At 46.4% G+C, this 26,597-nt stretch overlaps 1 protein-coding gene across 2 annotated transcripts; it reads left to right on the top strand.

Moving 5' to 3' along the window:
• The first annotated feature begins 1,691 nt into the window (after positions 1 to 1,691).
• Positions 1,692 to 25,896, top strand: LOC307107143 (uncharacterized protein C20orf96). 2 transcript variants are annotated; one of them, XM_079784144.1, is made up of 12 exons: positions 1,692 to 2,124; positions 3,129 to 3,493; positions 3,783 to 3,816; positions 4,688 to 4,805; positions 14,932 to 15,035; positions 19,813 to 19,971; positions 22,281 to 22,380; positions 23,297 to 23,454; positions 23,535 to 23,636; positions 23,797 to 23,883; positions 24,577 to 24,695; positions 25,287 to 25,896. In XM_079784144.1, exons 2-12 carry the CDS (start codon positions 3,474 to 3,476, stop codon positions 25,345 to 25,347), a joined length of 1,062 nt encoding a protein of 353 aa, XP_079640270.1. In that variant the 5' UTR covers positions 1,692 to 2,124; positions 3,129 to 3,473; the 3' UTR covers positions 25,348 to 25,896. The 2 variants fall into 2 exon arrangements, with proteins under 2 accessions (XP_079640270.1, XP_079640271.1); XM_079784145.1 differs by lacking the exons at positions 1,692 to 2,124; positions 14,932 to 15,035; positions 22,281 to 22,380 and having other exon boundaries at positions 2,802 to 3,493.
• Positions 25,897 to 26,597: the final 701 nt, after the last annotated feature.

The following is a 26,597-nucleotide window of genomic DNA, read 5'->3' on the forward strand; positions in this document are numbered from 1 at the left end:
GACCCGGGGCCAGGCTCACCCGGATCCACGGGCCCACAGCCTCACCCGGACCCGGGGTCAGGCTCACCCGTATCCGGGGGCCCACGGCCTCACCCGGACCCGGGGCCAGGCTCACCCGTATCCGGGGGCCCACGGCCTCACCCGGACCCGGGGCCAGGCTCACCCGGATCCTGGGGCCCACGGCCTCACCCGGACCCGGGGCCAGGCTCACCCGGATCCAGGGGCCCAGAGCCTCACCCGGACCCGGGGCCAGGCTCACCCGGATCCAGGGGCCCACGGCCCCACCCGGACCCGGGGCCAGGCTCACCCGGAATCAGGGGCCCGCGGCCTCACCCGGACCCGGGGCCAGGCTCACCCGGATCCAGGGGCCCAGGGCCTCACCCGGACCCGGGGCCAGGCTCACCCGGATCTAGGGGCCCACGGCCTCACCCGGACCCGGGGCCAGGCTCACCCGGATCCAGGGGCCCAGGGCCTCACCCGGACCCGGGGCCACTACCTCCTACTTTTTAACCGTTTTGTGGTACAGAGCTCAGCTGGAGTTGTGGTCCAGTGCGCTTTGTAAATGGGGCTGCTTGACAGTGACTCCTTCAGGCCTAGGGGCAGCCGAGAAGGTCCTGGATGGCTGGAGTACCCAGCTGATTGCTTTTACCATAGCAGTCTCTTCTGTTTACCATAGTGTGCAGTGCAATTTAAAACATTTTCCTGTGATTTTTAACAGGGGGAGAAGGTGGGGACCTCTGGCCTAGTATTCTTTAGTAGCATTCCCCTATTCAAGTTTAGGTGATTTCAAATTATTTGCTCCCTCCAAATTATTTTTTAAACTGGAATGTACTTTTATTTTATTTATTTTTAAACTATCTCATGGATTGATTTGAGAGAGAGAGAGAGAGATTTGTTGTTCCACTCATCCATGCATTCATTGGTTGATTCTTATATGTGCCCTGACCAGGGATCAAACTCACAACCTTGGCCCTAGCTGGTTTGGCTCAGTGGATAGAGCATCAACCCATGGACCGAAGACTGAAGGGTCCTAGGTTCAATCCCTGTCAAGGGCACATACCTGGGTTGCAGGCTCTATCCCTGGCCCTGGTCAGGGTAAGTGTGGGAGGCACCCAGTTGATGTGTTTCTCTCACATGGATGTTTCTCTCTCTGTCTCTCCCCCTGCCTTCCACTGTCTCTAAAAATCAATGGAAAAATATCCTCAGGTGAAGATTAACGAACAAACAAACAAACAAACAAGGAAGACACATTCACAACCTTGGCTTATTGGGACAATGTTCTAACCAACTGAGCCACTGGCCAAGGCCGGAATGCATTTTTAAATTTATGCTATATAGCCCTAACCGGTTTGGCTCGGTGGATAGCAGACTGAAGGGTCCCAGGTTCCATTCCTATCAAGGGCACACGCTTGGGTTGCGGGCTTGATCCCCAGTGGGGGGCGTGCAGGAGGCAGCTGATGGATGATTCTCTCTCATCATTGATGCTTCTATTTCTCTCTCCCTCTTCCTTCCTCTCTGAAATCAATAAAATATATTTGAAAATAAATAAATTTATGCTATGTATAGCAAATCTGGAGTGTGGAGAGAGAATTGGAGTGGGGCAAGAGTGGGAGCTGATACTGTAGTCCAGGCCTGAGAGGAAAGCAGGGTATGGGTGTGGGTGACGGTAGTAAGTGGCCTGATTCCAGATATACTTTAAAGGTATTGCTGACAGATTTGGATGTGGGATGAAAGATGAGTCAAGGATGACTTCAGGAAGAGCTGTTATTTTGAGTTGGGTGAAAATGTTTCTGGGGAAAGAATGCATGCTAGTTGCCTAATGGTGTCCAAATGGAGATATTGAGTAGACAATTGGCTGTATGTGACAGGAATTCAGGGAAGAGGCTGAAGATGTGAGGCTGGGAAGCATCTGGGTAGATATGGCATCTGGAAGGGAGCACATGGAGTGAAAGCAGATATAACTGGGGCAATCCGGTAATAAAGGGAGAAGAGGAGGGGCCAGCAAAAGAGAAGAAAAGGAGGCAGGAAGGAAGGAACTCCCGAGAGTGGTTTCCTGGATGCCAAGCTCAGAAAGTGTGTCAAGGAAGGAGTGACCCATTGTGCCAAATGCTGCACACAGGCCAGGTAAGACGAGGTAAGATGAGGTTTAGCAAAGTGGAGGTCACTAGTGGTATGGATTGACAAGGGGAGTTTCCGTGGAGAGGGGGACAGTGAAAGCCTGGCTGAAGAGGCTGAAAGGAATGGTAAACAGAGTAGGCAAACCTCTGTAGGAGTTTTGCTGTGAAGTGATGCAGAAATGGGAGGGGAGCTGGATGGAAGTGGTCACTTTAAAAAAAATTGTTTAAAATATATTTTTATTGATTTCAGAGAGGAAGGAAGAGGGAGAGATAGAAACATCAATGATGTAAGAGTATCATTGATCTGCTGCCTCCTGCATGTCCCACACTGAGGAATGAGCCCAAAACCGGGGCATATGTCCTGACTGGGAATTGAACCATGACCTCCTGCCATAGGTTGATGCTCAACCACTGGGCCATGCTGGCTGGACATGTTCACTTTTTTTTTTCTTTTTTTTTTTTTAAATATATTTTATTGATTTTTCACAGAGAGGAAGAGAGAGGGATAGAGAGTTAGAAACATCGATGATAGAGAAACATCAATCAGCTGCCTCTTGCACAACCCCTACTGGGGATGTGCCCGCAACCAAGGTACATGCCCTTGACCGGAATCGAACCTGGGACCTTTCAGTCCGCAGGCCGACGCTCTATCCACTGAGCCAAACCGGTTTCGGCCACTTTTTTTTTTCAATAGAAGAAATTAAAATATGTTGGTATGACAATGAGAATAATACAGAGAAAAGAGTGATGGGAGAAAACGGGGTGAATTGCTGGGGAAATATCTTAGAGAAAGTAAGAGAGAATAGGATTCAGTGCATAATTGTAGGAATTGGTCTCAGTAGGCAATTTATACAGAGTCACAGGAGAGCGGCAAGTGGGTGAGTAAATAAGGTGATGTAAACTTTTGAGTTTACTGATCCCAAGATTTTCTTAGTGAAATAGGAAGCAAATTCAAGAGTAAGGATTTGTTCCTTCCTTCCTTTCTTCCATTCCCTTAAAAAAAAAAAAAAGGATGAAGAAGGAAGTAATGGAGGTTTGATGAGAGTGAAAATATGACATCATTCTTTAGGCTGTTGGACGAAGCCAGCTGAGGGATATTTGAATCCAAGTTGAAAAGAAGGTGTAGAGAGCTACATTTTGCCCTGCGAGATTAGTCCCTCTAGGCACTCCGTAGTCTGCGTCCGTTTCCTTGGAGACGTAGACCAGATGAAGCGTCTAGTCTCCAAGGGAAGTCTGAGTGGCCTGAGTTACCACGCGATCCACGCTGGGACTAGGAAGTTGGAGAAGACGAATAAATAGGCATCCCAAGAGATCGGTGGCCCACGGACTCCCCCGGCTCTTCTTCCATTTTCCCCAATGGCGCATGTCTTTCCAAAGTAGGTGAAGGAGTAACGCGAGGTGGTGAAGTGCGCATGCATTTGCCTCCCGCCCACGCTGAGGGGTTCTCCGCGGTCTCTTGGCCCCCACCCCGCTCTCTTCGCCCACATCTCCCGGGCCCCGCCTCTCCCTAGCGCTCTCGGGGTTCTGGCTTGGCTGCGCCCCTAGGAAACTGCGGTTTTGGATTCGAGACCCCACGCCTGTTTCATGTTTGCTGTTTGCATCCCATGGGTTGGAACGATGGAAGGTCTTTCCCGCCCTAACTCTTTTCTGACCTACCTACTCTAGGAGTCGCTCTGCAACCCACAAGTTCCAGCCTCTGGTGAGTACGAGGGGGTTGGGGGTAGGGGTAGGGGTAGGGGTAGGGGTAGGGGTAGGGGTGGCGTTGGGGGAGGAAAGGGGTGGTGGGGGTAAAGTGGGGGAAGAGGGGGGAGGTTCGCTGATCGGAGCCTGCAGCCCTCCTGCTCTCCATTCCGCTGAAGCGACAGTCTTAGGTGGTTCCAGGCCCTGCTGTGTCACTCATTTGCTGTGGGACCGCGGCACGCCTTTGAACCTCAGTTTTCTTACCACCTTATCAGAATGTAAGGGTGTGGGTATGTTATGCTGCTCTCTTTTTTATCTGTGTTTCTATTCTGGTTCCCTTTGGGTCTTTTTCCTGCCTTCTGTTTCTCACAGTTCTTAGCACCTCACAGCCTGGATGTGCTTAGTAAATTCAGGCTGGCTGATAAAAGAGCGATAGCTGACATTTATGGAGCACTTACCACATGCTTTACACATCTCTCTCAGAATTCTCAAACCAACCTATGGAGGTAGGTTTATCACTAGATCCAGGTTACAGATGAGAAAATTGAGGCTCAGAGAGGTAAAGTCACTTGCTCAAGGTCACTGATATCTATAAGGGGTGAAGCTGGAATTTTTTTAAAGATATATATTTTTATTGATTTCAGAGAGGAAGGGAGAGGGAGAGAGAGAGAGAAACATCAATGATGAGAAAGAATTACTGGTCAGTTGCCTCCTGCATGCCCTCTACTGGGGATGGAGCCCACAACCTAGGCATGTACCCTTAACCAGAATTGAACCTGTTACCCTTAAGTCTGCAGGCCAACTCTCTATCCACTGAGCCAAACTGGTTAGGGCTGAAGCTGGAATCTGAACCCATAAGGCTGTGTGACTGATTTTGTTTTTTCTGGTAGGATTATGTTCCATGGCAGCGGTCCAAACATAAAATCAAGCCATCCACTGTGCTTCCAGTCCTGCATACCAGTGGCCGTAAGAAAAACAAAATGAAGACTTGGATTAGTGACCAGCCAGGTGAGCAGAGGCACTTTGGGCTGGTGTGGGAGTTGGGGATCGGATAGAGTGAATGCCCTTGGCCCTTGGCGACTCCATTTATTTTAGGGGAGGCTCACTGCTTTATATCTAATATATGTCAAAGGACATTTATGCATCTGGGCAGGAGGAGATAATCTTTTCTACATGATTATTTAGGGACCTAGACTCCTTTAGCCTTGTGGCTATAACATTTTGTAAGGCCTTAAAGTTCTCTGCTGGATACTTCTGCATCCAGCTGGCAGAGCTGGAGCAGAGAGAAAGCAAGAATATGGATGATTTTGTGGGAATTTTTTTTTTCCAGAGCCCAGACTTGAAGTGACACAATATCACTTCCAGTCAGTAGCCATAACTCAGTCATCTGACCACTCCTAACTACAAAGGAAGATGGGAAATGTAGCCCAGCTGTGTGTCCAGGAGGAAAAGAAAATAGGGTTTGGTGAATTCAGGGTCATCTCTGCTACATCCTTGTCATGCCTTCCAGGGGAGTTCTGAGGCCTTGGCCAGGCAGACAAGGCTTCAGATCTTGACTCTGCCATTTACTCTCTTGGGAAAATCATTTATTCCTCCGTGCTTACCTGATAGGATGGTTGTGAGAATTAAATGATATGATCTCTTTAAAGCATTGTTGCTCAACCTTGCCAAACTCAACATTCCTTTTAATAACAAATATTTTGTAATATTCCTTTAGTCTCCTGAAATAAATTTCATAGATAATATAACCTACCTACATATATAACAAAGAAATAATATAATACCCTAACTATAAAGAATAAGTAAAAGTTTTTTATAGTTTAATAATGTATTTCAATATGTAAATGCTCAGGTTGGACTCCACTAGAAGATATGATAAAGTCATCAGAAGCTTACTTATAGATGTACAGCAAGTATGTCAAACTCAAAGGCTAACACGGGCCAAATAAACAAGGTGTAAGTTTATGTGGGCCACAAAAAAAACAGAAGCTTCAATTTTTGTAGAAACATAGGATTATTTCGATAGAGACATGCTGAATACAAAGGGCTGAAATAAATGAGTAATCGTTAACAAAATAATAGAAAATTTTAATAAAAATTAATATTTTTTCTTCAACATTAACTTACCAGACACTGAATAACTGCACAAATTAATAAGCGTAATGCAAGTAAACCTATTCTTCTTGTTCCTCGAAAGGGAAATATTTCCTGTTGCGCACACCAAATAAGTTAGTCCAAGACTAATGATGTGGCAATCAGCTGCTAGTATTAGTGGAGAGAAATGGTGCACCTGCGTGTAAGGCGCATAAAAGAAATGAATGCAACACGATTATAGTAATCAGTCATTAGTGAACGTTGTAGTTTGTTATTAATAATTATGTATAACAGGATATTGTAAAAATTAAGTTACGAAATTTTTATGAAAAAGGTTCTTACATACCGTTATATTGGCTGGGCTGCAAAAATACTTGTGGGCCGCATGCAGCCCGTGGGCTGTGAGTTTGACATGCTTGATGTAGAGAGTCCTGGTGAATGTAACAGTTGCAAAGGCAGACTGACAGGTGGTAGGATACTGGGACTCTAATACCAGGGGGATTTTCATTGCTGCCATGATTTACAAAGTGGTACCCATCTTTTGGTAAATTCCAAACAAAAACAAAGCATGATCTTTCTTTTGATTGTAGCTGCTTCCTTGGAAAATTCCACATTATAGTAAACCTCTGCAAAATATTCTCATTCTCTCTCTCTCTCTCTCTCTCTCTCTCTCTCTCTCTCTCTCTGTCAATTCTCACCTGAGGATATTTTCCATTGATTTTTAGAGAGAGTGGAAGGGAGTGGGGGAGACAGAGAAACATTGATGTGAAAGAGACACATTGATTGGTTGCCTCCAGCTTGTGCCCAGATTGGGGTTAGGGATCGAGCCTGCAACCAAGGTACATGCTCTTGACTGGAATTGAACCTGGGACCCTTCAGTCTGCAGGCCACTACTTTATCCAGTGAGCCAAACCCGCCTGGGTGCAAAATATTCTGTGTGTTTATATGTGACCCACAGTCAGGTTCTGGGATCAAACCATTATAAATAGCGTTTTCACCTACATCAATATCTGTTAGGACTTTGGAAAGTCAGGTAGAACATAGGAGAATTCTGTGTTCTATGGGGCTGTCCTGTTTGGGGGATGTCTAGCATCCCTGGCTCCCACCCACAGATGCCAGTTGGGCCCCCCGATATTTGTGAAAACTCTGCCAAGGTACCTAGAACACCCCTTTTCAGAGTCATTGATGTAAAGTGATGAGCTTAAGGCCTGGTGGTGGTGATAGAATTTTTGTCTAGAGCCCTAGACTCTATTCAGACAGCATCTTTATTTTATTTTTATTTAAAATATATATTTTTATTGATTTCAGAGAGGAAGGGAGAGGGAAGAGAGATAGAAACATCAATGATGAGAGGGAATCACTGACCGGCTGCCTCCTGCATGCCCCCTACTGGGGGTCGAGCCTGAAACCCAGGCATGTGCCCTTGGCTGGAGTCGAACCTGGGACCATTCAGTCCATAGGCCGACGTTCTATCCACTGAGCCAAACCAGCTAGGGCTCAGACAGCATCTTTAATGAAACTCTTGTCCTTTTCCTTCACTGAGAAGCCAGTGAGGTATATAACAGACACAACCACAACAAGAACAAGAGTAATTAACATATGTCAAGCACTTACTACATGTCAGATACTGTTCTCAGCACTTTATAAGTATCACTTCATTTAGTCTTCCAAACAAACCTGTGAGGAGGGTGCTGTTATTATCATCTCCTCTTACAGATGAGGCACAGACTGGTGTAGTTCCCAAGGTCACTCAGTTAGGAGGGGCATAGCCAGGCTGTGATATTTGACAATTTGGCTTTAGGACCCACAGTCTTTTTTTCTTTTTTCTTTTTGTTAATCCTCACCCGAGGATATTTTTCCATTGATTTTTAGGGAGAGTGGAAGGGAGAGGGAAAGACAGAGAGAAACATAGATGTGAGAGAGACACATTGATTGGTTGCCTCTTGCATGTGCCCCAACCAGGGCTCGGGCTGGGGAAGAGCCTGCAACTGAGGTATATGTCCTTGACTGGAATCGAACCCGGGATCCTTCTGTCTGCAATCCGATGCTCTATCCACTGAGCCAAACTGGCCAGGGCAGGACTCACAGTCTTAACCATACATATATAGCTGGAGAGGGTGTGGGCACTGGAGAAATATAGACCTGAGTTGGTGTTCCAGTTTCCCTTCTTGCTGGCAATTCCATCTAAGTTACCTGTCACAACCTCAGTTTCCTTCCCTGTGGAAATGGGCACAAAGATTCCTGTCCTATGCAAGTGAAATAAGCTGTATAAATAACGCTAAAAATAGCTACCATTTGCTGAGGATTTATTTTTTGTCAGGCTCTGTAGTAGAGGCCTCATTCATTCATTCATTCATTCATTCATATATTCATTCAGCAGCAGCTTTTCAGAGCCCCCGTGTGCCTGGCATTGTTCTGAGTGTTGTTGACTCCTGGTGAAGGAGACAGATTGGGTTTCTAGTCACTAAGAGCTCATGGTTCCAATCTCAAACATGTAACTACACAACACTTTATACTTGAGATAGAAGGAGATCATCATCTCGTTCACTCCTTACAATGACAGAAGATGATGTTATCACCATTTTACAGATGAGGAAACTCAAGCTTAGGTTGGTAACATGTTCTGTGCAAAGTCGTGTCCTTGACGACAGTTTTGTGTATTCAGAGAAATCAATCATCTCTACCAAGATGGAGTAGCCCTGTTCCTTTCTATTCCTCCCTTTTACAACTAAAACATGTTGGATATAACACACAAACAGAAAGACTGAAAACTGGAAAGAAGAAGGTGGGCTGTTAGGGTGGTGAGCGGACACAATCATCTGGCGTAACAATGAATATGTGGAAACCAAATTTAAAACAACACATTTACAATCACTCTAAAGAAAATGATTGGCCTGGCCTGCATAGGCACCGCTCAGTGGTTGAGCGTTGACCTGTTAGCCAGGAGGTCACATTTCGATTCCTGGTCAGGGCATATGCCTGGGTCATAGGCTCGATCCCTGATCCCCAGTGTGGGGCATGCAGAAGGCAGCTGATCAGTGATCCTCTCTCATCATTGGTATTTCTATCTCTCTCTCCCTCTCTGAAATCAATTTAAAAAAAAAAGGAAAAAAATGATATTTAGGTATAAATTTAACAAAACATATATAGGATCTATATGCTGAAAATTACATAATGCTGGTGAAAGAAATCAAAGAACTAAGTGAATAGAGAGACATACCCTGTTCGTGGATTGAAAGACTAACCATAGCAAAGATGTCAATTTCCCCCAAATTGATGTATAAGTTTAATACAGTTCCTATCAAAATTCCAGCAATGTTTTATAGACAAAGACAGGTTTATTTTAAAATTTATATAGGAAAGCAAGGCCCTAGAATAGATAAGACAATTTTGAAAAAGGAAGAATAGCATGGGAAGAATCAGTTTACATGATTTTAAGGCCAACTATATATAGCTATAATAATAAAGACAGCATATCATTGGCAAAGAGACACATAGGTCAATGGAACAGAATAGAGAAACCAGAAATAGAGGCACACACATATGCCCAACTGATTTTTTTGTTTGTTTTGTTAATCCTCACCTGAGGATATTTTTTCCATTGGTTTTTAGAGAGAGTGGAAGGGAGGGAGCAAGTGGGAGAGAGAGAGAGAGAGAGAGAGAGAGAGAGAAACATTGATGTGAGAGAGACACATCAATTGTTGCTTCCCACATGAGCCCTGACCAGGATCAGGGATTGAACCTGCAACCCAGGTACTGCCCTTGACCAGGAACCTTTGACCTTTCAGTGCTTGGGCAGACACTCCAACCATTGAGCAACATTGGCCAGGACCCAACTGATTTTTGGCAAAGGTGCAAAAGCAATTCAGTGGAAGAAAGAAAGCCTTTTCCACAAATCGTGCTGGAGCAATTGGACATCCGTAGACAAAAAAGGAACCTCAATTTAAGTCTCACAACTTACACAAAAATTAACTCGAAATGTGAATGTAAAGTGAAATAAAAATTAAATGTAAAAGTGTAAAGCTTTTAGAAAAAAATCATAGTTAGAAAAATCTTTGAGCCAAGTAAAGAGTTCCTAAACTTTACACAGACAGCTTGATCTATAAAAGAAAAATGAAATAAAAAAGAAAAATGAAATAATTGATAAATTTGGCTTCATATAAAACACACCCTTTCGTTCTGTGAGAGACTTTGTTAAGAGGATGAAAAGACAAGCTTTAGACTCGGAGAAAATATTGCAAACCACATATCTGACAAAGGACTGCTATGTAGACTATATCAAGAATTCTTAAAATTCAACAGAAAAACAATTCAGTTAGAAAATGGGTAAAAGACATAAAGAGACATTTTACTGAAGAGGATATACAGATGATAAAACACATGAAAAGATGCTCAATATCATTATCCATTAGGAATATGCAAATTAAACTACAAAGGGATGTTACTGCATACCTATCAGAATGACTAAAATGAAAAATGGTGATAACACTAAATGCTGGCAAAGGGGAGAAACTATATTATGCATTCATTGCTAGTGGGACGGTAAAATGGTGCAGCCATTCTGGAAAAGAATATAGCAGTTTCTAATGAAACTAAATAACCCAGCAATTGCACTCTTGCATATTTATTCCAGAGAAATGAAAACTTACCGTACATGAATGTTTCATAGCAGCCTTATTTATAATACTCCCAAACTAGAAACAACCCAGATATCTTTCAATGGATGAATAATGGTTAAACAATCTATGGTCCATCCATACCATAGAATACCAGTCAGTAATGAAAAGGAAAGAACTATTGATACATTCAATGATTTGGCTGAATCTCCAAAGAATTTTGCTGGGAAAAAAAAAGAAAAGCTAATCCCAGGTACATACCATATGATTCCATTTATATGACGTTCTGGAATGACAAAATTGTGGAAATGCAGAACAAATTAGTGATTGGTAGCAGTTAGGGACAGATGGGAAGAGGATGATAAGGTGAGGGAAGTGGGCGTGGCTGTAAAAGGCAGCATGAGTGATCCTGTGGTTAAGGGACTATTCTTTATCTTGTCCTTTAAAAAAAAAAAGTTTTTATTGATTTCAGAGAGGAAGGAAGAGGGAGATAGAAACATCAGTGATGACAGGGAATCATTGATTGGCTGCCTCCTATGTGCCCCATCCTGGGGATTGAGTCCACAACCTGGGCATGTGCCCTGACTGGGAATTGAACCGTGACATCTTGGTTCATAGGTCGATGCTCAACCACTGTGCCACGCTGGCTGGGTTATCTTGCCCTTCCTTTTTTTTTCTTTCCTGTTTAATCTTGCCCTTCTTAATGTTAATATCCTGATTGTGATATTGTTTTTAGTTTTGCAAAATGCTACCATTGTGAGAAACTGAGTTAAGGGTATATAGGATTTCTCTGTATTCTTAAAACTGCATGTAACCTGAACTTATCTCAAAATAAAAAGTTTAATTAAGCTCTAGCTGGTTATGCTCAGTGGATAGAGCGTCAGACCGAGGACCAGAGGGTCCCAGGTTCGATTTTGGTCAAGGGCACATACCTTGGTTGCAGGCTTCTCCCCTGCCCGGGCCCTGGCAACCAATCAACATGTTTCTCTCACTTGGATATTTCTCTCTGTCTTTCCCTCTCTCTTCCACTCTCTCTAAAAATCAATGGGAAAATATCCTTGGGTGAGGATTAAAAAAAAAAAGTTTAATTAAAAAGAAAAGATAAATCAGGGCTGCTACCATTGATGAAAAGAAATACCCATTATTAAAGCTACAGATCTTTTTAAGTACTTAAGTTCAATTTACAAATCTCATTATTTTTATAAATACTTATAAGGGGGATTTTAGAACTTGGTTAATTAAATTCCCCTATGTCCTTTAAGTCCCATTAAAAAATTTAGTATATTTTCATTTCTAAGTAGTTTACTTATCTGATTAACAAAAACCATTGGGTATTTAAATAATTTTTGTATGTCTAATAAACAAACTGCTAAATATGGGTAATCTTATGTTTTTTATATATACATATATTTTTTATTTATTTCAGAGAGGAAAGGAGAGAGAGAGAGATAGAAACATCAATGATGAGAGAGAATCATTGATTGGCTGCCTCCTGCATGTCCTCTACTGGGGCGGGGGATTGAGCCCGCAACCCAGTCATGTGCCCTTGGTCGGAATCGAATCTGGGACCCTTTACTCGGCTGGCTGACGCTCTATCCACTGAGCCACACCAGCTAGGGCATCATCATTGATGTTTCTATCTCTCCCTCTCCTTTCCTCTCTGAAATCAATAAAAATCTATTTAAAGCAAAACAAAACAATAATTACTACTAATAAAGTAGAAAAATCAGTGACAGGCAGCTGCTATCGTGAGTGGTAGCTACCTGGCTGGGTATTATCATGACAAGCAACTACAAGTGCCAGAGTACGTAGCAAGCTAGACTGTGTCGCAACACAGCTACACACATGGCCATTTCCATGATAGGTAATAATAAGGAACAAAACACAATATGGTCTCGAATGGAAAGAGCCTAATTATTATTTTTTAATATATATTTGTATTTATTTTTATTTTTATTCAGAGAGGAAGGGAGAGGGAGAGAGAGATGGAAACATCAATGATGAGAGAGAATCATGATCCGCTGCCCCTTGCAAGCCCCACACTGGGGATTGAGCCCACAACGCTGACTAGGAATCGAACCATGACCTCTTGGTTCATAGGTTGATGCCCAGTCACTGAGCCATGCTGGCTGGGTGAGCCTAATTGTTTTTTAACCCCATATTTATTTACTTATGTTATATTTATTATGTCAATGCCTAGCAAAAAGTTTGTAGGAAAATGCAAAAACACACACACACACAAAACAACAACAAAGAGCCCCCTAAAATCTGGAGGAGTTGGAAGCAGAGTTAGAGGCCAAGGTGACCCTGTCCAACCCGTCCCTGACAGGTGGACACCAGACCTGTACGGGAACTGCTGCAGGGATGGGAGCCTGCCACCCACCAGTGCCTGCCCTCAGGTGCGCAGCCCATCTGCGTATAGACAGCCCTGTGATTAGAAGGATCTTTATTTTATTGAGACCAAATTATCATTCCCTGTAATTATGACCTTTGGTTCATGATTTGCCTTAAGTGTATACATTCAGCTGGTCCTTACTTAGCCAAGGATTAGCCCCTGAGGGACCTGAAAACCGGATTGGGTGATTTTCCTGAAAAAACACAGAGAATGACTATGCTATGAAAAAAAAAAAAAAGAACAATCAAAGAATATACTGTACTAAAAGTTATGTGAGTGTGGTCTCTCTCAAAATATTGACCCTTCTTCTTGTGATAATGTGAGATGATACAATACCTATGTGATGAGGGGTAGCGAGGTGAGTGAAGTAGGCCTTTTGAGGTAGCATTAGGCTACTACTGACCTGATGATGTCAGACGGAGGATCATTGAGCCACGATGATGTCATGTCTTCCACCCCCAACTTAATGCCTTTCCCATCCCAACTAAGCAGTTAGCATGCCCTGTGGCTGTACCTTGTGCAGTCTGAGGTGCGACAGCAAAACTAGCAGATTTATTTTTTCTTCTTCACAATTTCACGGATAGGAGATGCGTTGTTATCATAGACCTTAGCAACCTCAGCATACGATTATTTTTTCTTTCCTTGTTGAGAATTTTCACCTAAAGGAAGCACTACATGGCTTCTCTTTGGCACATCTGAATTGGCAGCGTCACTTCTAGTGCTGTGGGGACATTGTTAAGGAAAGTAAGGATGACTTGAACACAAGCACTGTGATACCTCCACGGTGGACCTGATAGCCCGGTAAGCGACTACCAGGCAGGGAGCATATACAGCATGGAGATGCGGGGCAAAAGGATGCTTCACGCCCTGGGCAGGATGGTCTGGATGGCGTGAGATTGCATCACGCTTCTCAGAATAGTGGACACTTTAAAACTTATGAGTTGTTTATTTCTGGAATTTGCCATTATATATTTTTGGACCCTTGTTGACTGTGACTAACAAACTACAGAAAGTTAAACCATGGATGGCAGGGGGTTTGGGGGGAGGTGGATACTGTACAGATAATTCCTAACGTTCACACAAAATTATTTTAACATACTTCATCACTTCAGTACTTAATATTAAGCTCTCCCAGGGCTGAGTGTATTGATTCATTAAAGAAGGAATATTTTTCTGAAGTGAACTGTGTTGCACGGAGGCAGGGGCTCTGGTAGGGGCTGCAGCATTCCGGTGACTTGTCTCCTGCCCTGCGTGCAGGACATGCTGAGAGGACGTGCCCTCCACGTGTCTTATTTTGATCAGAATTATTTTCCTATATTCCTTTTCTGGCAGGACCACACAGCTTATAGGTATTTCACAGACAGCCAGTTGGAGTTTTGTGTAGCTTCTGTGCTGATGGCTTGGTCCTGATCCCAATTCTCAGGTCATTATAATAATAGCAGTGACAGCTAATAATGTGTATTCAGTACTCAATGCATGTTAGGCACTATTCCAAACACTTTAAAATGTAGTAACTTATTTCATTTCCATGACAACCCTATCAGGTAGGCATGATGATGATTTCTGTTTCACAGATGGGGCCAATGAGGGACAGAGAGATCGCGATTCATGCCCAAGGGCACACAGCTGATATAAGGCAGAGCCTGGATTCAAACCCAGGCTGTCTGGTTCATTAGTTCTTGCTCTTGACCCTTACCCTGTTTGAGCTTGCCACTGGCCAGGTTGGCGGGAGAGATTGGGGGCACATGGCTGTTTCCTGTTCCTCTCTCCCCGCTCTGTTCGTACCCACAGTCACTGGGTATGTGGAAGTTCCCTGGGCTTCTCCGTCCCTTATATCAAGGCCCAGAGTGGGACTTGGGAGCTTACTGAGGGATATGAATTTCATCCTTTGTCTCACTGTCACACATTATAAAGTTGTCAGTGGCTAGGGCTGGGGCTTGGACCATCTTTCATGGATGGTGCATTCCTTGGGACCTGACCCAGGCCTGCTTATACCCCTCAACTCTCTCTGCCCTGTACCATGCCCTAGGGTATTCCAAGTCTACCACGTTGATGACATGCCAGCTGAGGAATCCACAAGACCTGTGCAAAGGGAAGTTGGACTCTGGGAAGAACAAGTTCCGGCTAATGAGGGTATTTGGAGAATCCTCCCAAGGTGCTGGGGCCCAGGGCAGGGACGTGGGGATGGCGGCAGCAAACACGCACCGAGCCCTAGTGGAAAACAGTCAGAATCCCTTTTCGTTTCAGTGTGTTAGGGACGCAGTCTGTGGCTTACTCATTAAAAAATTCCCCGTAAATTTCTTTCATGGAATACACTGCATTTTGAAACAAGGCTTAGAAGCTTACTATTAATTTTTCTACATCAGCTGACACAATTTTGGATAATGAATTTTCTCATCACCCATTGTTTTATATGGTTTGGGACAATGTGTCAAAGTATTTGGAATGACTAAAAGAAGGAGGGGACTTTCATGTCTATAGCAAGAAGTAAAATACTAAGTACTGTAAGTACTATCAAATACGATAGAAGAATTCTTAACTTCTCCAGGAAAGTGTTTAATAGCTCAATTAGCAATGACTGCTATATAAAGAAATAGGGGGCCGAAACCGGTTTGGCTCAGTGGATAGAGCGTCGGTCTGCGGACTGAGGGGTCCCGGGTTCGGTTCCGGTCAAGGGCATGTACATTGGTTGCGGGCACATCCCCGGTGGGGGGTGTGCAGAGGAGGCAGCTGGTCGATGTTTCTCTCTCATCAGATGTTTCTGGCTCTCTATCCCTCTTCCTTCCTCTCTGTGAAAAATCAATAAAATATATTTAAAAAAAAAAAAGAAATAGGGGGAAATGTATTTGCTTTGAAACCTTTTTGCCCCTTTAACCTTCAATTTTGCAAAATGATTTAGAGGCCGCCCAGCATTCTTAAAGGAGGAACTCATATTTCTGATGTTATTTTTATCCTGACTTTAGAAGGGTTCATGTATTTTTGTTTGATAAAAATTATGAACTTGGACAATTTGGCTCTAAAACCTGTGCTACCAATTTCTGATACTGTCTCGTAGTCATTCATTTGTTTACTTAGTCAACAAATATTTATGGAACACCTATGTGCCAAGCCCTGTTCTAAGTGTGGGGATTCACCAGGGGTGTGGCCTCTGACATTAGGTAGCTCACATTCTACTGGGGGAGACAGACAATGAACAAGACAAATACGTAATACTAGAGGCCCAGTCACGAAATTCATGCACAGGTAGGGTCCCTAGCCCTGCCAGCTGCTGGCTGCAGGCCTCCCTTCCCTGGCTGCTGGCTGCCGGGCAGGGCCTTTCTTCGTTACGCGCCGCCCTCTGGTGGTCAGTGCACATCATAGTGAGCGATCAAACTCCCAGTTGGTCAAACTCCCAAGGGGACACTTTGCATATTAGGCTTTTATATATATAGATGAGTGGTGATGCTAACTGCTATGAAGAGGCATAAAGATAAGGTTTGGGGGCTAGAGAGGCACAGAGGAGGGAGTGACTGTGACTGTTTCAGATGGGGTGGTCAGGGAAAGCTGCTAAGGTGGTAATATCTGAGGGAAGAAGGTTCCAGGTAGAGGAACCTCAGTGCAGGGGCCCTGAGGTTGGTGTGAGGTCTGTGTGGCTGGAGCAGTTGATGCCCTTGACCTGAATAGAAACTGCAACCCTTCAGTCTGTGGGCCAAAGCTCTAACCACTGAATAAAACTGGCTAGGGCGATAAATGAATGTTAAAAACCCAGAGAATAGGTCCTCATCAGTGTATTCAACCCATGCCTCTGGAGATCTTGGTAATGTCCCATGTGCTGGCTGTGACATTTTATTTATTTTTATTTTTAAATACATTTTTTATTGATTTCAGAGAGGATGGGAGAGGGAGATAGGAACATCAACGATGAGAAAGAATCATTGACCGGCTGCCTTCTGCACGCCCTATACTGGGGATCGAGCCCTCAACCTGGGCATGTGCCCTTGACTGGAATCGAACCCGGGACCCTTCAGACCGCAGGCCTGTGATCTATCCACTGAGCCAAACAGCTAGGGCTGGCTGTGACGTTTTAGTGGGGGACACAGGAAACAAGGTAATAAGAAAAATATCTGTTACGTTGATTGGTGATAAGTCCTAGGGCAGTGGTCGGCAAACTGCGGCTCATGTGGCTCGCGAGCCGCGGTTTGCCGCTCTGTTGACTAATGAGTTTGCTAACCACTGACCTAGACTCTCGATTCCAATAATTACAGGCTATTGTTGTTCCTTGTGATTAAGCCCCTATTCCAGTGGTCCACAAACTCATTAGTCAACAGAGCCGCAGTTTGCCGACCACTGTCCTAGGGGAAAAATATATTGGAAAAGGGGAGACATAATTATAAACTATAATTAGTAATTACAGATTGGAGTAAGGCTCAGGAAGGAAGCAAAGAAAGGTTTCTACTCTAGATCTGGTGGTCAGAGAAAATCCATTTCTAGGGCAGAGGTCTATCGTGTGTCTAAATCACTGGGAGTCCTAGCCAGTTTGGCTCAGTGGGTAGAGCGTCGGCCTGAAGTGGGGCGTGTTAAAAGTAAGATTCCTGGTGCCAGCCCCAGTGATGCTGGCTTAGTGGACCTGAGACTTGGAGACTGGCGTTTTTCACAAGATGCTCTGGTCCTTGTGGGCCATATTTGGATATTTTGGTGTGGAGATGTGGAGGCAGGATAGTGGAGTGGGCCCTGGCTGGTGTTCTCTATGGTTAGAGCATTGGTGTATGGATTTGATTCCCAGTTAAGGGCACATAGTGAGGTTGCAGGATCATCCCTGGCCCTGGTCGTGGCATGTGCAGGAGGCAACCGATCGATGTATCTCTCTCACATCAGTGTTGCTCTCTCTGCCTCTCCATCCCTTCCTTACATTCTCTAAAAATCAATGGAAGAACTATCCTCAGATGAGGAGTAAGAACAACAAAAAGATTGTGGAGTGGTTAGGAGCCCAACTTCAAGGATAATAGCTCTGCTCTGTGTGACCTTGGGTAACTTACTGAACCTCTCTGACTCTCAGTTTCTGCTTCTATAAAGTGGGACTAATAATAGTGCCAAGTGAGATAGTGTGTATAATGTGCTTAATACAGTTTTGGGCACATAATAAGTACATAGGTTTGCCCTATTACTCTTTTTTTAAAAAAAAATACATTTTATTGATTTTTTACAGAGAGGAAGGGAGAGGAAGAGGGATAGTTAGAAACATCGATGAGAGAAACATTGATCAGCTGCCTCCTGCACACTCCCTACTGGGGATGTGCCCGCAACCAAGGTACATGCCCTTGACCGGAATTGAACCTGGGACCCTTCAGTCCGCAGGCCGACGCTCTATTCATTGAGCAAACCGGTTAGGGCTGCCCTATTACTCTTATTATTATCTGAGGAATATGAAAGCTGAGGACTAGTAACAAATGGGGGTTCTAGCAAAGGACAGAGAAATAAGGAAAAAGAAAAGGAACGAAGCAGTGGGCACATAGGTATGGCAGAGGTGGAGGGTTAGAGCCGGTGAGAATAGTATCAGCTCCTGGTCACTGAGTGCACGCTGAGTATGTGAGACTTGCCACTAAATGGCTTGATTGTGAATATGATCTCACTGATTGATTTTACAGCAGCTCTCTGAGTGGGTAGTAGTTATCTATGTTTGAAATCATAGTGGGGCTCTGGGAGTCTAATTTGCCTGGTTTTCCTTAGATGGTAAGTGCTAGAGCTGGGATTTTTGTTGTTGTTAATCTTTACTTGAGGATATTTTCCATTGATTTTTAGATAGAGTGGAAGGGAAGGGGAGAGAGAAAGAGAGTGAGAGCGAGAGCGAGAGAAACATTGATGTGAGAGTCACATGGCTTGGTTGCCTCCTGCAGAAGCCCTGACTGGGGGGCCTGGAATAGAACCTGCAACCCAGGTATGTGCCCTTGACCGGGAATCGAATCCAAGACCCTTCGGTGTGTGGGCTGTTATACTCTAACCACTGAGAAACACTGGCTAGGGCCAGAGCTGGGATTTGAAGCAAGGTATGTCTTGGCCTAACATCCACGTCTTCATCACTTTGAGGTTCAGCCACGCCTTGCAGCTTTAAGCCCATTCAGTTCCTTGTCTTAGTGTAGTGAAAAGACTGGCCTAGTCAGAAGTCTGCCTTCCCAGTTCCGGTGACCCCACTTCCTGGCTGTGTGACTTTGGGCAAGTCACTTAACCTGTCTGAGCTTACACCTACCAGTAAAATAGAGTTAGTAAACATAGGGCTGTTAGAGGATGAACTGATACCATGTGCCATGTACCAAGTGAGGCACAATGTGCAACCCATAGTAGGTCCTCAACAATTGTTATTGCTGTTCTTATTGTGATTATTGTACTTGCTGGGGGTGACTTAAGTTCTTATACCCTCATTGTTTCCCCAGGGACAGTGTATGAAATGAGAGATTACTCGGTTCAGCTGCCTGATGAAAAATGTTAGCAATCATCATCCACTCTGCCTCCCTGCTTCTCCAGACATGGCCCATTACCTCTGCCACCTCTTTACCTACCTGGGGCATTTTCTATTATAATTATTACTACTATATTTCATTGATTTTAGGAAGCTACTGATAATAAACCACACCTTTATTTTATTTATTCACTAATAAAATACTTGTCAATTAGATTGAGACAGGCATCAACTGTAAGATGCATTTCCAGTTCAGAGAAGTAAAATTATGGGAAAATGGCTATTTCAGAATGGATGAAATAGTTGGCTGTGCTGTGTGACCCGCTGACAATGGGGAACCGCCTCCCAGCATGGGTCGCGTTTACCAGTCGAGGCCACTAGGGGGCAAGCGTGGGACCGGAGGGAAGTGGTCCCTAGGCTCAGGGATGCGCAGGCCGCCCCGCCCAACGCAGCACCACCTCCTCCCTCCGCCCACAGACGTTGCTCAGGAGCCGGCGAACCTCACTCCAGGAGCTCTGCAAGCAGGAGGACTTTCTCATCAAGCTCAATCAAGACCTGATCAAGACCATCAAGGACATGGAAGACAGCTCAGCCCTGAAAACACGCGGGATGCTGCAGCAGCAGGACATCTTTGGGGTGAGGCTCCACCTTGGCCCTGCAGCCCCGCCTCTGCCCTCTGCGCCTCGGTCCCGCCCACCATGCCGCCCTCGTGAGCGCTTTGGCGCCCTCTCCTGGTCTCCTGGCCGGTTGCACAGCTGCTGCTTCCATCTGGAAGATATATCTCTTACACACTTGGCCCCACCTACCAGGGCTTTGGAATCAGACCTGGATGGGGGACTCATCCTAACGTCAGTACTTATTAGCTGAGAGACTTTGAGTTAACCTCTGAGTGGTGTAAAATAGGGCTCAATAGCACCCATTCCAAGGGGTGGTTGGGGTGTACTTGGTACACACACAGCAGATGTGCAGGAGAAAGTAGCTGCTGTCATCACCAGCAGCAAATACTTATACAGTGCAATACTAAGTGCTTTGTGTATTCTCAAGTAGCCTTACAACAACCCTGTGGGCTGGGTATTATTATTATCTTTATTTTACATATGAAGAAATAGAAACATAGGCTAGGTGACTTGGTCAAGGTCAGTTTAAGGTCACCCAGCTAGCAGGATCTGTGTTCCTTCCACCAGCTGTGATTACCACTCTCATCCAGTGGTGGCACTTCCGGTCCGTGGGTTAAGAGTGAGTGGCTTTGCAGAGAGCCCAGGGAATGTCCTCAGCCTCCTTCGGAGAGGATAGGTAAGCTGCGGTGAGAGGCTGAAAGTTCACAGGAGACCCAGGAATTCAGGATGAAGGAGAGTCAGAGAAAAAGGTTTAATGGAGAAGTGATTCTCCTCTCTGACTGCCGTCTGCCCAGGGGGAAGAGGGAATGGGCTCATCTGAGCCTGTGAGATGAAGAGAAAATTAAGTCTTGTGAACTCGGTTGGTCTGCTCAGGCTGCCGTAACAAAATACCACAGACCAGGTGGCTTAAACAGCCAGAATGTATTTCCTCATGGTTCTAGAGGCTGGAAGTGTAAGATCAAGATGCCAGCGGGGTTGATGTCTGGTGAAGTCTCTCTCCTGGGGGTGCAGACGGCTGTCTTGCTGTGTTCTCACATGGCCTTTTCTCTGCGCTCACATGGAGTGAGAGAGGTCTCTGTCATCTTTTCCTCTTCTTATAAGGATACTAGTCCCATTGGGTTAGGTCCCCACCCTTTTGTTCATTTATCCTTAATTACTTTCCTAAAGGCCTTATCTCCAAATACAGTCACATTAGGGATTAGGGCTTCACTTTATGAGTTGGGGGTGGGGTGGGGATACACAATCAATCTATAACAGAGACCAAGGACAAATGCAGGTATTCGGCCCAAGGAAACTTAGTAGAATGTTCTCCATTCCTAAAGTCATTGTCCCTCCTATGTCATGGATTGATTAATACATTTTTTACATTAATTTTACGTTAATTAATACATTTCCCTGAGTACTTGGGAAACAGTGATCAGTGGACCCTCTTGTCCATCTCAAGCTCTCATTCTAGTGGGGTCCCAGGCAGTCAGAAAGCCATTTGTGTGTACTGATGGGGCTGAGGGACTCAGAGCTTAGTGGATCTCTAACCCAGACCTGGGAGAATCAGGAGGGCTTCCTGGAGGAACTGGTGCTTGGATTGAAACATGCAGACATAGGCATTAACTGGTAGAGAGCAGAAAAGTGTCCCAGGCAGAGGAAATGGGTATAAACAGCGTGGAGTGAGAAGGAGCATAGCCAACTCAAGGAGCCACATGTTGCTTAGTATGGCTAGACAGTAAGATGTGAGGAAGGGATCAGGGAGAGAGGAGGTTGGCCCAGGCCCGGGGGGAGGAGGGCTTTGCCAGACAAGGTAAGGGGGTTGGGCCTTATTTACAGGGCCGAGGGGAGCCAATGGACAGTTCTAAATAGGAGAGGGACAAGGTCACTGTTTTTTAAAGAAAGATCATTCTGACTGCTGTGTGGAGCATCACTCAGAGGAGAGGACCAGTTAGGGGTAGCTGTTGTCATATTTCAGACAGGAGTTGGAGAAAACTTAAGATAGTGGCAGCAGGGATGGAGAGAAGGGCGTGGCTGTGAGCGCTGTTTGGGGTATAAAAGCCTTACCACTTGGTGACATTATGAGTGAGAGAGGGGAGTAGAGGCTGATGCCTGGGTTTGGGCCCGTGTGCCTGGGTGTGTGGTAGGGCCGTTGGCTGATTGGGTGGTAGGAAAGGGGAACGTTGGGAGGGGTAGGGTAGTAGGTGACTGCTTTCTAGCCTTGGAAAGGTTCCTGGGCCTGGGAGTGGGACTGGGTTTGAGGACTCCTCGGAGGCAGTGCTGAATTCCCTGAGAGGCCATGCTCCTGGGGCTGGGGGAGGCGAGCTAACCCCACCGCTCCCACAGACCATCATCAACAGCTTGGGGTACTCAAACAAGAAGAAGCTGCAGCAGATGACGTGTGAGCTGCAGGAGTGGAAGGAGAAGGAGGAATCCAAGATGAGCTGTAAGAATCCATGAGGCAAACTCCTTGATCCTCCCCTGGCCCTCTGGGGAGGTCAGCTGCAGGGCACTCCCCTTGTGCCTGCTGTTCTGGAACCAGCAGGCCCATCATCTCCCTTCTTAGGCAGATGGAACTGTTACCATCCAGAGCTAATAGCTTGCTTATGGAGCCTTTAGCATGTCCAGGTCCCATGTGTCTTCATATCTATGAGCGCACTCTCAGTCATCACAACTACCTGTGAGGGAGGGAATATTCTCCCATTTTACAGATGAGGAAACGGAGGCTAAGAGAATTGAAGGAGCCGGCCGAAGGTTATACAGCTCGGAGCCAGAATCCAATCCGGGCCTGCCTCTGTTTCCTGCCAAGTTCACTGTGGGAGTTGGGGCCTGGGCCAGGTCCCAGGTCTCCCGGTCTCTCTCCTGCTGAGCCTGTGGCTTCATTCCCCTGAGCAGACTAGAAGCTTTCTCAGCAGAGGGACGGTGTGGCGTGTCAGAAAGCATCAGATAGTGGGGATCCCCTCCCAGGAGGACGGCAGGATAGACTTTGTCTTACTCCCGCTGTGGCTGTGTCTCGGGAGCCAGTGTTGCCCCATCTCCCTGGGCTTGTGTTGTAGGTGTGAGTACGAGGAGACGGAAGTCCAGGGAGGGAGGTCTTGGTGAGGGTCACATAGCAAGTTGCTGATAGACCTGGGACTAGTCTCGGGATCTTCACCAGCTTAGTTTCTCTTTCCTGCCCTGGGTTGCTTCTTCAGTGGGTGAAAGAGTCTCTGGGGCCTTAGCTTGTCACCACCTCCCAGCCTTGTGTGAGCTCGCTTCAGCCCAGAACCCAACCCGTTGGCCAGGGAGAGCTTTGCCTCCTGGAATCCTGGGAGGGGTCCTTGAGGGAGGATCCTGCCTCCTGTTCCCCCTGACTTCTCCAGACCTGAAGCAGCAGGTGGAGCAGCTGAATGACAAGATCAAGATGATCCAGGAGGAAGTGAATTTCCTGAGCACTTACATGGACCATGAGTATCCTGTCAAGGTGGTCCAGATTGCCAACCTTGTACACCAGCTGGAGCAGGTGAAGGACAACCAGCAGGTGGGTGAGCCCCTGGCTTTGCCCTGATAGGTCCAGGGGAGAGGCAGGCCAGTGGCCAACATGCTCCTGCTGCCCCCCAGGATGAGCTGGATGACTTTAATAAGATACGCAAAATGGTCCTGGAGTGTTTGTCTGATCAGATTCAGAAGAAGAGACAAAAGCTTCTGCGCTCTCTGTTGGCAGTGAGTAGCCAGCTCCGGCACCCGGCACCCGGCACCCGGCACCCGGCCCTGCTTTCTTCCCCATCCTCTGCCTCCAGGCCCCCTGCGCCCCCACCAGCCTCTCGCGTGCACTGCTGCCCAGGAAGAGGCACGTGGGGGCCAGACTCTCCTTCATTCACAGAAAACCCAGCGCCCCAGGCAGGGAATTCTTCTGCAGAAGACCCGGGGAAACCAGAGCATGGTGAAGTACACGGACAAGTACAGAGAAGTGAGGGGGCCAGGACGGGGTGGTCCCCCTGAGGGAGCAGAGGGGTGGGCAGTCCCCAGCACCTGTGGGAGACAAGCTTGTCCTGACCTGGTGCTCAGGAGTCTTGGACTCCGGATTGGCCTTTCTCCTTGCCAGTGCCATTACTGTCACTTGGTACTCATCTGAGAAGGGGATTTGTGGTGGCCTAGGCCTTGCCTCAGAAACCAGCATCACTGGGCACGACCCATTAGCAACATCACCAAGCATTGCCCACTCAACCACATTTTACTGTCACCAGCCACTCCTGTCTTCACCCCTTAATTCTTTTTTTTTTCACCCCTTAATTCTTATCATTGACCATCTCTCATTACCAGCGTTAATGAACGTCACCATCACCACCCTTTTGTGTTAATTTTCATGACCTTCACCATCTCCGTCAGCCCTCATTAATCCTCATTATCAAGCACTGCCCTCTGCTCTGCAACCTGTATCCATTCTCCATGGTCCCCTCACCTTTCTCAGGACCATCAAACATGGTCACTAATTTGTGAGCCAGCCCTGCCCTGCCAGAGAAGCCCCTCTCTGGAGTCCCCAAGTCCCTGGGACAAAGCCCAGGCCATTTCCCTAAGTGTCTTTACTCCCCACCCATTTTGCCCTTTCCTACCTTTGGTTGGGGTCGTATGGATTCTGAGTTTCCCCTGCTGTCCCTCTCAGTTTATCAACCAGTTTGAGGAGGAAATTCCCAAATTAAGGGCCGAGGTGGAACAGCTCCAAGTCCAGACCCAGGAACCCCGAGAGATTGCGTTTGCAGACGTTCTGCTTCGGAGGCCCAAGTATGTGATCATTTTGCAGCTTCTCAAACTAGATGGGAGCCCCTGCCTCTTGCTACTGTGTGGAAAGAATAATGCCTGTCACGAGCGTTTATTGCATGCCAGCCTTACCATTTGTTCCTGCCAGTGACTGAGGTCGGAATTATTACCCTCCTTTGATCGAGGAAACTCAGGCCCACCTGGTGTCTGTCACATAGTGAGTCCTTGTTACATAGGTGCCAACAGGAGGAACGAGGGTCTGAGAGGGCAAGTAGGAGGCTCAAGGTGACAGAGAGCCAGGTTTCCAGAGGAGTCATCTGACTTCAAAGAGTGCTCGCCCTGAGGGGCCCCAGCATCTCAGCTGAGTTCCTGCTCCCTCCTGACCTTAGACTTCTGTAGAGGAGCATCAGTCCTGTCAAACCCATTCCTTTTTCACTTTTGAGTGTTTGTGTGTGTGCATTCTTACGCGGTTGGGCTGCGAGGTTACAGATGGGGCTCCCCAAAAAAGTACCCGTGTTCTCAAGAGCAGGGCTCCCCTGAGGACATGCTTCCCCACCCTACAACTCTGGCGCCCCTACTTGGCCTCTCACACCTCTCGTTGCTCTTCCTTACCAGGTGCACCCCAGACATGGACGTCACCCTCAACATCCCTGTGGAAGAGCTGCTACCCTTCTAGATGGCAGGGCCATGACCACCCTTCCCGCCCTGCTCTCTTCCCCACACCTGGAGCCTGAGTCGTCTCCTTCCAAGACCATATTCCCATTGGTACCCTCCTCGTCTGCCTCTCCTTTCCTCCCGCCGTCCTTTTGGTTTGGGGCTACCACTTGGGCCAGGTGGGAATTTCCAGTCAAGCCCACCATTTCCGTTTACCAATAAAGCTGGATCTGCATTTGCTCTTTGCCAGTGCCTGGGGGAATGGGCTTTGTCTTAATACGAGGGCAGCTGTGCTGGCTGCATCTGGGGCTCAAAACTTCTCAAGAAATGCCAGACTGACCCCCAGCTTGAATCTCCGTGGCTCTGTGACTCCAGGCCGCCCCCTTCCTGGTTCAGTGGAAGCCCAGGTTCCCTCCCAATTTGTGCCCAGTCCTGTTAGGACCAGTGCCAGGGTGAGTTTAATACACTTGGAAACTTGCTGGGCCTTCCCTGACAAATGAGCCCCAATAAAGCTAAGCGTAACAAAAAGGCCATACAGTGACAGTTCCTGGTCATGGTCACTGTGGCTGAATCCCACCATTGTAGGTGCGGCGGGGGGGGGGGGGGGGGGGGTGGGGTGGGGGGGGAGGGAGGGGAGGAAAGGGGTGGGGGAGGAGGGAGTTGCCCACGAGTTAGCAGGAGTGTAGGTCTGGGTGACAGCACTTGGCAGGGAGGGACCAGCCCACATACATTTGAGGATATTTCTCATGTGTGTCCATTTTAAGCTACTCTGCCCACGATTCATTATCCACACCATATAGTTACCTCCACCTCCTGTGAAAGTTTATCATTATTAGCTCTGAGTTGGCTCTTATATCCGTGGGATTTTGGCAAAGTTTCTGCCTTAGGCAAATTAGGATTATCAGGATTCCAAATCAGCATATTTGGGATCATGGGGGTGGGGGTGGGGCACTAGATAATGAAAGGATCCCATCCTGTTATCTATCCTTAGTCTGTCCAGCATCCTTCATTGGAGCATTGGAGGGCGGCAGGAATGAGAACGGGTGTATAGGGATGTGGAGGAGGAAGAGGGGGAAATCGGCTTGCTGTTGCCTTTAATGGCAAGAACAGGTGTCTCCAGAGCACTTTGCAAAGGTGTAGAATGTCCCAAAGGTGGAAAATTTAGCATAATAAAGGTTGTAGGCAGGCATGACCCAGGCACTATTAGATGACCAGGCATTATTTTTAAATTTTAGTAGGGGATGTTTGAAAAGCCTATTCTGGCATTGGGGC

This window comes from Cnephaeus nilssonii (assembly GCF_951640355.1).
Source record: "Cnephaeus nilssonii genome assembly, chromosome: 11".
Taxonomy (NCBI): Eukaryota; Metazoa; Chordata; class Mammalia; order Chiroptera; family Vespertilionidae; genus Cnephaeus; species Cnephaeus nilssonii.